Genomic DNA, 15,866 nt, shown 5'->3' with positions numbered 1-15,866 from the left:
GTTAGATGGATAATACAAATTCTGATACGCAAAAAGCATTTTTTCCTCTGTTGGGATGTATTTAGGAATGGTATTTTAATGCCATTAGCTTCCTCTTTCAAAATGAGTATTTTCATATGTGGATGCAGGAATGACAGTCTTTTGCCTACTCCCAGCTCAGAACTTGTGCTTCGTTATTGATATTGAAAACTTCTAAACGCTCTAGGGTTTCATAGAATCATAGAATGGTTTGGGTTGGAAGGGACGTCAAAGATCATCTAGTTCCAACCCCCCTGCCCTGGGCAGGGAAAGTTGGAGCAGTTAACAATTAAATAAACCTCTCAGATTTTAGTATTTCCCAGTATAGCTGCATATATGGAATGGCAATACGCTGCATATGCCAAAATAGGCTACGTTGTAAGAGGCTGAGAGGGATACACAGGCCGCCTTTTAAACAGGGCAGCCATCATTATGGGTTTAGTTTGGTTTTTAACAACTGTGGCTAATTCACAATTACTTTGCTGTACTTAACTGCTGTCTTCATCACTGCCTAAAAGTAGACCATCAATATGAGCATCTCCAAATGCATTTACCTACTCAGCACAGTAAGTTTAAAACCATGTAATTTATAATTGTCAGGCACTTCAAACAAAAACCTAGGATCTGTTACTTACCTAGGTATGGCAGGTGATCATAATTTCTCCTGAATTCTGTACAGCATAATTACACACTAATAGTTTTCAGCACCTCATCTTTTTTTTTTCCCCAGAAACAATGCTAGAAAGGATGTGCCTAAGGCAGCTGGTTTACTCACTACGTGTTTAAAATGACAGTTAGAATTTTGGAAATGCTTGGGCTTAAATAATTATTGAGTACAGAAAATTGCTGATTTATAGGTCATTGCTAAAATGGTGAAACTGCAAAAGATGGTGTACATTGCTGCCACAGAAATCTTTTAAGTAAGGGTGATGGGGGAGGGTGAAACAAATTTAGAGGTTAGAAGAAAAGACTGACTTAATATGAAAGACATTTTTTTCATTGGATACAATTACAGGAAGGAACATGTAATTCATGGAACATGTGTTTGAGGTGTAATTGGGAAGATTGATCAAAATATATAATAAGCCACTTTGAGACGTGAGCGAGAAAGGCAGCTACTTAATGGGAAACACTTGGAAAACAAAATTACCCACTTTTAAAGTGAAGTTTTTGCTCTCTTGTATCTTCCTCTGATGGACTTAGTAACAGGTTCTGCCGAGTCTTCTGCAAAATTTAATGCATAGCACCAATATTTTGGGGGAGGATGCTTCCAAAACAGTTCAGGAATAATGAAACAATAGAGGCACCTTTGCATGTTTTGCAGAGAATATTGTGCATAATTTTAACAAAGTTAATGAATGTAAATACTGTGATTGTAATCTTCAACACAAGAGCAAGCTTAGTATGGGGAAAGACTAAGAATAAATACATTGGTTTTGCTCGGCAGCAGTTTTAAGTGCTGATGTCTTTTAGCATAACATGTATGCTTGCAAGAAGAATATTGTCATTCTGGGATTTTTGCTGCAAATACGGCCAATACTCCGTTCTAACACAAGTGAAAGGCATTGTTTCAGCTGCTGGTTCACCACCTGACACTTGAATGAGAGACGTTTAAATGGAAACAGGAACATGTATTTTCTGAGCCTTGCCGTTTTAAGGGTGGGAGGGTAATAATTTCCTATTGGATTGTGCACTTCAGCCTTACAGGGTTACTTGTAAGAACTGCATCACTTCCCATTATGGTCATCCTCATTCCAGCAGCACTTGTGCATTCAACACATGATTTCTGGTTAAGATGTTATGAGGGTGGAGTGGTTGCATCTATTCACCTTTCATTTGTGTGTTGATGTGGCATTTATATTAAGTAGGAGTAATTTTTTTTTCTGATTTTTTTTTCTTGTGTCACCAGTGCACCTATTCCATTCTTCCATCGCTGTGCTCCTGTGAACATTTCCTGCTATGCCAAGTTTGCAGAGGCCCTGATCACCTTTGTCAGTGACAGTAGTGTCTTACACAGGCTGATTAGTGGAGTTATGACCAGCAAAGAGATTATAATGGGACTTTGCTTGTTATCACTAGGTAATTGTTTTTCTCATTACTAGCTGTTTCTTAGTACTGCATTAGGAGGTTGTTAACACCCTCTAACCACAATATGAGCAAAAAATGTATGATAGCAGTGAGTCCTTAGAGAATGGTTCAGAATGCTTCTTTTAAATGTTATTTGACAGCTGGTTAAGTTATTCTGAAGCAATATACATATGCATTCCTATTTTTTCTCCTCTTTCACTGATTATGCAATAAAGAGGCTGTGTGGCCGTTGATGAGCCAACATTTGTTTTGGTATAGTTAAGAGAGTATCCCCATTATCCTCATTTTTATTACAATATTCACCTTTCCCTTTTCTAGTATTCATCTTCTGCTAACCCAAGTCCAAATAAACCCTGGCCAAATAAAAAGGACGAGATGAGAAGTGCGCAAGAGCACACTCTTCTAAAATGTAGGGGGTTTAGTTTGTTTCATTTAACATACTTTTGCAGGGATATGCAAACTTTCAGAGGGAAAACAAGTGTTAGGTGCCTGTTTGTTATATTGTATGTTACCCCCTTCTTCCCCTTCCCCCAAAGTTAAAACTTCAGGCATTTAAAAATCTCAGCCTTGTCTGAAGAGCTGGAAATTCCTAGCAGGATAGAGGTGCTGAATCATCTCTACAGTTCTGAGATGCCTCTGGCCTGTGGAGTGACACATCACGCTAGACTGAAGTGCCGTTTTAATGAATTCTTTCCTAATGGGTTTATTGTACTCCTACCAAGTATAAAATCTGAAATCCTAAAATGTGAAACTCCAGATACTATCCATGTATATGAGCAATGCGCGCTTTAGAAAGAAACACTATGAAGCTGTACCAGATAAATAATTCCTTTGTTTTCAATCTCCCTTTGCAGTTTAAAAAAAAATAAAAAATAGGAGGATGCTAGATACCGTTAAAAAAACCCGAAACAACCCAAACCACGAAAGACCATTGAGTATCTTTTCAACTATAACTGGAAGGTTGTTTATTCTTTTCTCTTGACAGCTGCAGTATTCGATAATAATGGTAGCAAGGCTGTTCTGAATCTGAAAGCTAGGCGCTGATTAACAGTGCTACTGTTGGGTTATAGTCAGAAGTTAGTACAGAGTTTTACGTACAGTTAATTTAAAAAATATTCTTCATACCTTCATAGTTAGACACAATTTATTTATTTTTAAACAATGAGTAAGATTGTGTGATTCAGAAAGCCAGGTTCCAATGTTTTTCATGAAACTGTTCTACACAAATAAGTATATGCAAAAATATGTGCATGCACTTACATACACCACTCACCAAGTCGTAGCTGGCTGATATTATATTATAACATGGAGTTCCTGAATGGCAGTGGAACTACGTGAACAAAGCTTGTTAAAGAACTCATTTTGAATGTAGTAACTTTTTTACTTTTTATTGGTGTGACATTTTGGAGTACAAAGGTGTCACATTATCTGCACTTGTTGGAAAAGTGCATTTGAGTGCAAATTCTGCTCTGGTCCTCAGGAGGTGTGCTCATCTTACCAGACTTGGAGTACTGTCATGTCTTACTGTCTGTTTTGTCATTGTCTAAATACATCTCTGTACGTGTATACATTATGTTTTGTATTTAATGTACCATGTAAGTGTATCTGTGCTGTCCTTGTTTTAATCAACAATATCAAAGCAAAAGGTGTAGAAGTGCCTAATTTCTTTAACGATCTGTGCAGTGAGTTTGTAAGCCTCAGAAAATAAATCTCTGTCTAAAAATTCTGTTAGAAGGCAGTTATTTTAGGGCAGTGGGAGCACTAGGAAGGCTATTTCTACCTTAAATAATTGCTTACTTATTTGATTTGCCTTCTTTTGCAGTGTTGTCCATGATTTTGATGGTTATAATCAGGTACATTTCAAGAGTGCTTGTCTGGATTTTAACAATTCTTGTCATTCTGGGATCACTCGGTAAGTCTTATTTGTCTCCCAGTTTCTAGTGCCTAGTTCTAATCTCTGTGCTCCATGTCCCCAGGCCAGCTATGTTACTCACATATCTTGGACCAATGCTTTCCCTCCAGCTTTCCTTTGAGTCTCTTGCAAGACAAAGGTTGAAAATGCCACCTTTGTAATTGCAGTCCTCTCCTAGAAAGTACGTTGCTCTTTACAGATTTGCTGCACTCCCTGCTGGGCTGGCGAGCGTCCTGTCTGCCTGTCTCACTGGAGCCCACATAGGCGATACCGGATGTTCCTCACAACACTTGTAGCACAACACTAAACCTTGCCTGCTTCTTAACCTGCCTTCCAAACATGTGAGCAAGACAGCTAGTCTGGGTGTGTCTGATGGTATACCCACCCACTGGGCATATTGAGGCATGCAGGAATCAAAGGGCAACTATTGTTTATGCAGCCTCAGGGGACCCTTAGGATGTAGATGTGTCCATACAATCCTGACAGTTTCTTCAGCCCCTTCAGCCCTCTGAGTAGCTAACATCTGTTCTTGAGTGGAGGAAGCAAGACTGTTATTCTAGCATTTCTAATCAAATCTTTGTATTTCTGTATGACTGAGAAAGTCCTGCATGACCCAGGTCATGTATGAAATGCAACCAGCCATGCCATCTTGGGAATCACCAAAGATTCATCCAAAATGATTTAACTTGCATGAAGCTTTATCACATTAACTTTTACATTTGTAAAACTAAAGTTTTCTATTAATGATACTCAATAGCAAAGCCAAAATGTATGGGCAGATGACTGTAGGGAAGGAACAAAAATAGAATAATTAAATTAGGAAGTACTAGCAATTTAATTCTTGCAATGCATGACTGCAAGGGATGGAAAAAAAAATCAGACCATCTATATCTTTTCAGGATCACTTAGTTTTTCTGCTTACTGTTTACTGATCTCTGACTACAGAAAAGGAGAAAAAATAGATTTTTTTTTTCATTTTTATTCTTTTAGAAGCTGAGCAACTATGTTGAGTGAAAGCGTTGAATGACTTATTGCCATCTGTTATTATGTTCTAAAAAATCGCATCCATTACACAGACTGAATAAGAACATGTCATTTGTGAGACATACTGCTTATTCGGTATTCACTGTTTGTTTAGGAAACACCAAAAGAGCATCCTTCATTTTAGACCTGAACGAAGTGTCTTCAGGAAAGACTTGTGATCTCTAGATAAGCTTATGCAGCTGATTCAGAAATAACAGAACAGAGAAGAACACTCAAGATACTCAGAAGCCTCCCTGAGGGGCTGAAGTAACGTATTTAAGAAAAGTTTTACCTTGGAAACGTAGCTAGAATATGAGAATCAAATTCTGGCCATAAGACTAGAATTTGACAACGGGAGTTAGAAGAACTTACACTATATTGGCCTCCTGAGCCTTTCACTGATGTTTTTTCTAGTTGCCAAAAGACATTGTCTGATGCAGGTGTAGCTATGTGTCAATAACCTGAGGTGCTGTTTTCAGTATCAGGGCTGTTCCTTCTCTTCTCGATTAGTCTTCCCAGGGGTTGTAGATTCCTCCTTTTGTTCCTCTTGTTATTTTCCATCCTCATCCAAAGGTCACCCTCTCGTCCCTCTCCTAAATTCTTACTCTCTACTGTATTAAACACATTTATACATACATCCTACTGTATAACTCTTTATTCTTCTTTTTGTTACTCTGTTGGCTGCCTAATAGAAGCTGTGATCTTTGTTGTTAGGGCTCCCTGTGAACTAGTCTTCTCACAGACTTCACCCTAAAACACAGAGGCAAAGAGCTGCAAGTCTCTTGAGTGGTCATAGTGGGGTGAGACTGTGAAAAGAGTATATTCACTTGAGAAGAGGGCACTTGTCCATCCTAAAAAGTTCCTATTGATTTAGCCATCAGTGCTTTAGAGCATACTGTACCAGACTAGACTAAAAAGAAGACACTCTTTAGTTTCTTTGGTACTACATAGTATAACTGTGTCACGTAGAAGGAGCATCTTTTAGTTATCTTTTTTTTTTCCCCCTCTGAAACACAGGTGGTACAGGAGTCTTATGGTGGCTCTATGCTAAGCAACGAATATCTGCCAGTGCTGTTGAGACTCAAATAGCCAAAGACAATCTTCAGGCTCTTCTGATCTATGCCATTTCAGCTACAGTCTTCACGGTATGCTTTGCTAATGATTATATTATTTTCTTTTTCTGTCTTCCTGTTTGTCTCTATTTCTTTATTCAGGTGAAAGATTTAAGTTGCGCACATTTTTGACGAGTTTATATCTACTGCAAGCTCTGTTGCGGTGATTTTTCAGTATTTTTTTGCTTCCAGACATTGTTCTGTAATATCTATTTTTGAGTCAGGAGAGAGTTCCTGTACTCTCGTCTGCTGTAAAACGTCCACAGGGACTTCCATGTATTGGTACAATATTGGACTCCCAATCCAGTTCACTTACAAGATTTTTCTTAGGTTCTCAGTTCAGAGGTACTTCATCGTTTCAGTTCATTTGAAAGTTCTTCAACCGTTCTTACTTCTGAAATCGATTGTTCCCGATTTTTTTCTCTTTGCAGAGGGATCATTGTGAACTAAAATACTAAATTATTTTCTTCAAGCCTTTGGGTTCATTTTGGAGTTACTGACTTTGCTACTGAAAATTGACTATGTTTGACTATCTGATATGACAAGTCCACCACACCATGCCCAAATATAGATATTAAATTGTATTCTTTGTTAAATCTTGCTGATTTCACTGGTTCCTAAAATGTAATTGAGGATAGAGTCTGGTCTGATCTCGTAAGCCTGAGGCTGATGATTATTCCAAATACATAATTATGAGATTGGAATTCCTCAAAAGTATAATTTGGAAGATAATTTATCACAAGAAGAAGATGATAGAGGTTTTGCGTTTGGATCTTGTGATCTTTTAGATAGAGCATGTGTTAATTTGATGTGTTTGAATATCCTAGCTGTGCAAAATGATAGCTTGCTTATTTTTCAATTCTCTAAAATGTGATTTGGAAACTTCTCCCTCTAGGTTATCTTGTTCTTGATAATGTTAATTATGCGCAAACGAGTAGCTCTCACCATTGCCTTGTTCCACGTGGCCGGCAAGGTCTTCATTCACTTGCCGCTGCTAGTCTTCCAGCCGTTTTGGACGTTCTTTGTGCTTATCCTTTTCTGGACGTATTGGATCACAGTCCTGCTTTTCCTTGGTACTACAGGTAAGCAGCTACCAGGCTTATTTTAAATTTCATTTTTGTATGATTTCAGGCTGAGCTGGCTAAAAAGCATGTGGGAACCTCTAGCAAGAACCCCACCTATTATGCTTCTGTTGCTGTCAGTGACTTCAAACCATTTGTTTCAAGAAAGTTGTTGTGCATTTGAGTCTATGTTCCCTGTACGTTACTTTGTGCCTTAGGCTGGCTTTTTGATTTGATGCAAGTTGGCATGTTGCAAACCACAAGACTCCATTAGTAAGACTGCTCTAACAATTTTTCAAATAATTCCTTCTAATTTTACATTAACAGGTCAAAACCAGCCAATCTTACAGCTCTTTTCATAAGGTATTGTATTATAGCCAGTACTCACACAGATGAAAAACATAGTAATGAAAGGGCTGTTGCAGACATTTACTGTCTCCCAAAATGTAAATATACTCAAAGTAGTGTTCAGTTTTTCATCACTTAGGTGTCTAATATTATTTCAGCATTTTCCAGGATTATTAGGGAGATTTTTCTGCTGTCTATGCACCATATTTTGGGAGAGCCAGTGTCCTCTCTATTTCTGCTTGCTGTGAAAAGCGTAGATGAGCGCTTTGTGTTCAGTGTGTGATAAGAGCTTCTAGAATTAGTCGATCCTATAGGCTCAAATCTTACTTCAGCAGAGAAACCTAGCAACTGCTTTTTAAAATGGGAGGTGTCGTGCGTTATTTTGCACTAAGTTGTAGACAATGAAGAACATCATTCATTTTCAAACCCTTAGAATTTTGAAATTTATTGTTTACTGCTGATCCAAAAGTAGCAGTGTTTCAGGTCACAGAGCTGTTTCAGGATAATACAAGGAAAATATTTTTTGTTACATAGCCTGAATTCTTAGCAAGGGATGGAGGTAATAGAATTCACATGTTCTTATTCTTATTACTATTGAAATTTTTTTGTTTTCATTGAATGCTGTGCTGTGTGCAGAAAATGTTCGCTTTGAAAGTGAGTTAAGTCACTCACTTAAGTCACTCCCATGCTTCACTCTGTGAGTTAAAAACCTCTGCATAAGAACTACATTTGTAGCAGAATTTAGGCTGATATTATTTATTTTTGACAGAACTCTTTGATTGGCCTTGATTCTGCAAAGGCTAATTTATGTTTTTACTTTTATATGCACTCAATGTCTTCACTGATATCAGTTAAACAAAATATTTGTGCAGGCAGGGCCAGATCTTTTCAATCCAAGCCAGAAGAACTGAAAAAGTGTGTTTTATCTCTGTATGAGAAGCCTACACTTATGAAAAGCTTGTTCACTAAAACCAAAATTACTCCAATAGTTCAATTTATTCACAAGAAAATACTAAGTTTTTATATAAGCACAAAAGCATAGCTAAGAATGTGGAGAGAGTGCTATCAATGCTAAGTCTAAACAACGGTTTTCAAGGTAAGCATGAGATGGTACTTTCAGTATTTTTCTGAATCTCATCAGCTGTTCACACAACTGTTGTATAAGGTGTGGGTTAACACATTGAAATAGAGCTTATCCTAGGCAGATTCTGACATGTTCTGTCGGTCTTAGCACGATATCACTATTCACATGAGACACAGAGTCAATGGATTTCTGAATGTATGGAATCATATGTTTAGAATCTCTAAAGCTGCTCTGTATGTCTGTAAATACCTTTAAAGCTACAAATATTGTTGAAATATGTGCACAAAGACTTATTAGGAAAACAAAAGTGATTGTTAATGTTGACATCCAAGTGTAAAGAGCTACGAAGTTTAGTATTGATTCTGTCTCTATGAATATTATGAACAGAGCAGCAGACTGAAATTAAGAATGACCGAGGCAGGCTTCTGTTATGTTTAATTGTAAGAATTTTTGCTACTTGGTGGTGGTTGATTTTTGGAAATTTTCACCGCGTGGCTCTAAATTAAAAGAATTGTTGCGGAATTTTGAGTATGCTCAGAATATTTTTTTTTTAGTGCTTTTTTCAAATGCTATTATACTATTTGTCTCAAAAGCTGTATCTTTCTTATGAACGGTCTTTGTAAATATGACATTTAGTAGTGTTAGTAGAAAGTGGAGGGGTTCTGCTGTAGACCCGTAGACGTTAGGAACTGCTAACACCATAAGCTTGCTTCTTTCTGAGTTGATGTAAGCACCATTTCCTTTTTTACTTTCATTTATTTCTAGGTAGTCCTGTTGCAAATGAAGAAGGATTTGTTGAATTTCGGATGGTAGGCCCTTTGAAGTACATGTGGTGGTACCATGTAGTGGGACTGATCTGGATCAGCGAGTTCATCCTAGCCTGTCAGCAGATGACGGTGGCAGGGGCTGTTGTGACATACTATTTTACAAGGTAAGGACAACTTAGACAGCTCTGCTGTGCACAGCCTAGAAATTGAATTAGCAGAAATAATGAGTACCACAGGTTTTGGGGAGAATACTACTTCCATCCTGAAAGCTGGAGAGCAGTTGACTATTTTAAAATCATGTCAATTTCTAAAATAATCTCTTTTGCTGATTATAGATGATATTCTTGATATTTAGAACTTGAAGTCTTGTTTGCCTTGTAACCTGTGTACATTGTGTGGATATAGATCATTTTTACAAAGCAGAATGCACCTGGAAGATTATCTCTAATGCTAATAATTAATGCTGATAAACTTGGTAGAAATAAAAAAAATATTGAAAGCAATTGTTTATTATTTTAATTGCAAAACAGTGCCCTTTAAATTACTTACAGTGCTTCATTAATCTTTCTTACACAAAATTACTTGAGGTATTATTAGAGTCATCATTTACATAAAGATTCTGGCCAGCTCATGTTCAAATAAATTGTGATACAAAATATGTAGGCATTAAAGATCTATATTTCATTGCTGTATTAAAGTACTAAGTTGTGTATCAGGACATACTTTACGCTGGCTGTTGTGCATGTATCTCCTAGCTTTTCAAGAAGGTAATACTAATTATTAAGCAATGGTTTTACCAACCTTCAGGCACAAGAATTTTGCTTCACAGAGATAAGAAACTGGTTTCAGAATCACAAACTTAGCTTTGGGGTTTTAGTCTTTAGTATTTGAAAAATCTTTTGAAATTACAAGCGCTTAAAATTTACCTTCAGTAAATGAAAATTGAAGTTCTGGTTTCAGCCATTTAGGACCCAGATTTTTTAGAAAAAAAAATAAATCGGGTGCTTTGTTAGTATTTCATAAGAATAAATGGTGCTTCAGTGATCTAAGTATTATGTTTTGGTATGTAGAGCAGAACTATGGCAATATTTTTTGTAAGGAAAAGAAGCAAGAACACTAATACCTGTTTTATAAAAGTACAGTTTTATGAAGCTTCTCCACGTCATCCTAGATCCAGTAGCTCATGATAAATTTCTTAAAAACCCACCCTTCCACTCCACATCATTGTTCAAGAACTAGATGACTAATTCTATTTCAGATGTTCTCAAAGTCTTTTCCAAACAATATAAATACAACTCCTCTGGTTAAAGAGCAGCATGAGTAGAGGATGATGACAAGATACTTAGCAATGATGGTTTACTCAAGAAAGCAAAACCAAGATGCTGGAGTGATGCTATCTCCAAGAAGTATCCTAAATACATATGTAGTTCAGCTAGTGGGTTTTGGTACGTGTTTTTAGTCTTTCATATGAAGAATATTGTATATAAAAATTTCTAATGATATCCAGCAGCCACACTCTGTTCTTGTCATGTGCTTTTAAGAGTCTGGCTTTTTAAAAATGGGTTTTTTAATAATGCATGCAGAAATTTTTCAAGCGCATGATTCAAATCACAAATGTTTAATTGGTTTGTCTTTTTAATTGAGAATTTTATCTGAATTACATTTGATTCCTTATCTGCCCGAGTCTTTAAAACAATATCAAAGGCAAGGAATTAATTTACTGTGCTGACAGAAATTCTAGTATTGTATTAATGATGAAGTCCTCCAGTATACCAATGAAATACATCTGTGAAGTTATTACAAGATGTTACAAGGATGTAATCTTTTGAATAATTAAGCTAGATTGAGTAACAAACTGGGAAAATACAGAAGAGAGATGATAACTTCACATTGAAATAGATCCCTTAGCAATGCGTATGCTTCATCTGTAAGTTTATATATTTTCTGTCACCCGAGGGCGAATGATTTTTCTTTTAATCGCACTCTCTCATTCCATAACAGGAATTTTATTTTAAGTTTGTAAGTACTCGTTTCTCCCTACTGTTATGTTTTTCTGCATTTTAAGGTACAATTCTAATCTGAAAAGTGATTTAGGCAGGAAAGGGCATTAATTTGGACTTCCCCATTATTTTGCATATTAGCAGCTTTCCACAGCAAATGAGGTGAAGTTATCTATGGAGAAATATTTTTATATATGTTCACTGTTCATTCACTTTAGCTGAATGGATTCCTTTCAACTCAGGCAATAACAGACCTCAAGGGGTTCTGCACTACAGACTCTGCCCTCAGTTACATTTACCTCAAAAGGAAAAAGTGGTTGGGCTGCCTGGGTGTAAGGCTCAGACCTTTTATGTGATTGTGCCGAAAATGGAATAGAATTTGACTTTCACCACCTGAGCTCTACAATTTATTGGGAAGGAAACACAGGGTAAACCTACTGTAGTAATTAACATCTTAGGATTAAGTTATGAAGATGTTAGTTTCATGGAATAAAGGCTCTACTTTTTTATCTTTTCGAATGAAACTCACATGAAAATAACTTTCTCCCAAGCAGAGGAGATACTTCATATTTGGAATGTTAGCACTTGTTCCTTTCGTATGCTTAGTATTATGTTCATATTTCTAATAAGAAAAGCTATTCTTTAAATGTTGAATAAAGCTGTTCTTTGAGAGAGAAATAGAAATGGCTTCCTTGGTAGGAAATACAAATAAAAACTTCAAGAGGAAATGGCTTCAAAACTGTGCAAGTGGGTATGCATCTAATAGATTAAGAACAGTCTAGCCATGTTGCAATTAAATAGCTTGTTTTAAGGCTTAATACTTGGTTCCTTGAGGATATAATAGCTAAATCAGAAATGCAAAACACATCAGAAAAGACTTTATCTAAAAATAACAACAGTAATATCCTCTCCAAAGTCTCCACAAAGACCTCCAACAAAACAGGAGAGACAGAGAAGGCAAGTGTTTCAGTAGTCTAACTGAAAAAAATGTTAGCTTTGTTTTTCACTTCTTTGGAAGGCTTTTAATTTACTGCATTCAACTCCGGAGCCTCTAACTTAAGAAGGACAGAGACCTGTTGGAGCGAGTCCAGAGGAGGGCTACAAAGGTGATCAGAGGACTGGAGCACCTCTCCTATGAAGACATGCTGAGAGAGTTGCTCAGCCTGGAGGAGAGAAAGCTCTGGGGAGACCTTCTAGCAGCCTTCCAGCACTTAAGGAAGACCTACAAGAAAGCTGGAGAGGGACTTTTTACTAAGGCATGTTGTGATAAGACAAGGGACAATGGCTTTAAACTGAAAGAGGAGAGATTTCGATCAGATACAAGGAAGAAATTCTGTACCTTGAGGGTGGTGAGGCACTGGAACAGGTTGCCCAGGGAAGTTGCAGATGCCCCATTCCTGAAGTGTTCAAGGCCAGGTGGAAGGGGACTTTGAGCAACCTGATCTAGTGGAAGTTGTCCTTGCCCATGGTGGGGGAGTTGGAGCTAGAGGATCTCTAAGGTCCATTCCAACCCAAACCATTCTGTGATTCTATGAATTGAACACCATCAAATGTAGTTTTATAGAAACTGCTAGTTGGCAATAGTGGTAATGCAGCCAACTGCGGGTAAGACTACCCTTCAGACATACTGATTCCTTATCTTACTGTTATTACTGCAGTAGAGACAGAACTGTGTCTTGCACGGGCTGTCAGTGTGGAGTGAACAAAATACACTGAAAGCCAGTGTAAGGATAATACGTTCATTTTTCAACGTTAATTTATTGAGAATTTGTAGTACTTCTAGATGATACTAAATACATATTGATCATTCTACTTTATTTACTTTTTCTCTTTTCAACAGGGAGAAAAGGAATCTGCCATTTACTCCGATTCTGGCATCCGTTAATCGCCTTGTCTGTTACCACCTAGGAACGGTCGCAAAGGGGTCTTTCATTATCACACTAGTGAAGATACCACGAATGATTCTTATGTATATTCATACACAACTCAAAGGAAAAGTAAGACAAAGAGATTCCATTTTCTTACCGAAACTCATGCCTGACATGTTTACAGCTAATTTAATTTAATTTGTGTGGGGGCTGGAAGTCTTGTCTTGGAATATTTGGTCTTCAAAGGACCGTGGAACTGAGAGGGCTGCGTAAGTTACCAAGCTGAGTACCGGTTACTGAAACACAAAGAAATATTATTTTCTTAAGATCTATTTGGTTTATCTTTGTTTTTCCGCATTCTGTGCTTTCCTAGGAAAATGCTTGTGCTCGCTGTATGCTCAAAGCCTGCATCTGCTGCCTTTGGTGTCTAGAGAAGTGCCTGACCTACTTAAATCAGGTAAGATTTTCAATATTCAGGTTTTGTGTAAGGGCTGATAGTATATGCGATTCCCAGAATGCAGTCTGAAGCTGGCACATAAGGTATTGTACTCTGGAACTGAATTTCGGTGAAGGTACTTCAGTCTTGTCTCCATTACTGAAATTAGACTGCAAATCACTGCATTAGTCTTTGTTTACCTTGTAAAGGTGAAAAATAGCTAGTATTCATCTTTGTGAACATAGTATCTCAACTTTATAACAACCTGTTTAGTGTTCAGAGATGTTCCTCTTTATGTCCACTCTATCAAACTACATCTGAGTTTTGAAATAAGCTTGTGGTGAAAAGAGAATAAAGCTTTTCTAGGTCTCATATTTAAGGTTCACACAATTGAAAAACTGGACATAACATCAAATAGTCGTCATCATCTACAAAGTGGAAAAAGAGTTGCAAGTTGTGACATGCTGGCTGGTCAGACTCCTTTTTAAAAGAGATCTTACTGGCCTACAGTTCACCTCTGTTAAGTACATCTCTAAATACCTCTCTAATATTCCTTTCACTGTTGTTCATTTTTTTTGCTTGTGGAAATACAGAAATAAAAGAAGAAGGCAGCATTAAAAAAAAAACTCAGTATGATCCTTGAAAGTTGTCCTGGCGAACTTTGAATGTGGTCCAGTGAAGCATCTCGAAATTATCTTGATGGACTTGCATGACTCTCAAACTCAAAAATTTCCAGAACATTTTTTCTAACTACTTATTTGCTGTAGTTATGCCACTGCTCACCTCCTCCTACAGAGAAATTGCAAATTTTGTTTAATTACTTTTTGGAATAAACTTGTTAGTGCATAAATGATGAGCAAGAGAGCAGAAGAATAGTAATTCTCTACCTCATGTAGACTTCTGTCAGCTGGTACATGCTGCTTAATTCAACAACTCACAAGGGAATCTTTGTTCATTAACATCATATGATTTTTGTGACTTACTCAGAAGCCGTATCTTCTCCCCCATCTTCCCTCCTGCTCCATCTGAAATATCTGATCATTCCATGAGTAAATCTTCAATCTGCTTTTCCCAGAATGCGTATACAGCCACAGCTATCAACAGTACGAACTTCTGCACCTCAGCAAAGGATGCCTTTGTTATTCTAGTGGAAAATGCTTTGCGAGTGGCTGCCATAAACACGGTTGGGGATTTTATGCTGTTTCTAGGAAAGGTATGTCTGCTGTATACAGTTGTTACTGACCTGTGTAGTAGCAAGTTTTCCTTAGTGATGGCTTGCAGCTCAGACACAAAATGCCTTCTAATTTCTGGTTTTTAGTGTGCAGTTTATCACATCTAACTGCATCATATCAGGAAGGGACTGTCCAGGATAGGGAGGATAAACAGATGACCCATTTATGTTAAGTAAAAGTGATCAGAAAGGAATAGCTGAAGATGATGACACCTTTTACATGAATTTATTTTTAGGGAGTCGGGAGAAAAGCGATTATTAGAAGTTCTGAGTTTTTGATTGGTTTTGTAGTTTAAAACCTAGAATTTTAAGGAAAGGAAGCATTTCCTCTAAGTGCTGTTTATTAAGGTCTCTCCAGGTTTATGTTGAAAATTGGGATGTTATTGGTCACCATTTATGACAAAATTGGACTGGAAGGTAGTATGGGAGCCTGCTATGAAGAACTGCCAGCTTGGACCGAACTCTCTTCTTTATTACATTACTCTACTTTTATTAAGTCAGAGTACAGTGGGCTGAACTTCTAATCCAGTAACTAAGTCAATAAGATGTGAGAAGAAATAAACACATAATGAAGATATAGGTGCTTGGGAGACCATGAAATTACAGTAATGTGGTTTTATAGAGGTATCTGAAAGGTGTTGGGAAACATCTACCGGAAAAGATGTCTTTCAAATTATTAGAGGAATGCACAGGTAATAGAAATGTTGAAATGAGCAGTATACGAGAAATAATATCAGCTAAAACAGTGCTAGGCTGCCAGCCTATCTCTTCTGTCAGTGCAACCTGGTATTTTCGTAATACAGTAAAGCTGACCTATTTTACAATTTCATGTCTTTCTGCAGTTCATAATAATAGATTCACAAATTTTAAAAATGTTGAGTGGACACAACAGTTGTTTTAGTCCTTTTGTTATTCCCA

At 37.2% G+C, this 15,866-nt stretch overlaps 1 protein-coding gene across 1 annotated transcript in view; it reads left to right on the top strand.

Moving 5' to 3' along the window:
• Positions 1-15,866, top strand: part of SLC44A1 (solute carrier family 44 member 1) — a 70,395-nt gene that overhangs the window by 48,920 nt on the left and 5,609 nt on the right. The window contains exons 6-13 of the mRNA XM_086629876.1: positions 1,928-2,097; positions 3,929-4,018; positions 6,059-6,186; positions 7,049-7,235; positions 9,412-9,577; positions 13,254-13,410; positions 13,655-13,738; positions 14,793-14,930. Of these exons, the coding sequence (XP_086486002.1) occupies positions 1,928-2,097; positions 3,929-4,018; positions 6,059-6,186; positions 7,049-7,235; positions 9,412-9,577; positions 13,254-13,410; positions 13,655-13,738; positions 14,793-14,930 (1,120 nt within the window). The remainder of the gene's footprint in view (positions 1-1,927; positions 2,098-3,928; positions 4,019-6,058; positions 6,187-7,048; positions 7,236-9,411; positions 9,578-13,253; positions 13,411-13,654; positions 13,739-14,792; positions 14,931-15,866) is intronic.

Source organism: Tauraco erythrolophus, chromosome Z (assembly GCF_009769465.1).
Source record: "Tauraco erythrolophus isolate bTauEry1 chromosome Z, bTauEry1.pri, whole genome shotgun sequence".
NCBI lineage: Eukaryota > Metazoa > Chordata > Aves > Musophagiformes > Musophagidae > Tauraco > Tauraco erythrolophus.
The sequence above is the reverse complement of the archived record's forward strand: the minus strand, read 5'-3'. Positions and strand labels throughout refer to the sequence as shown.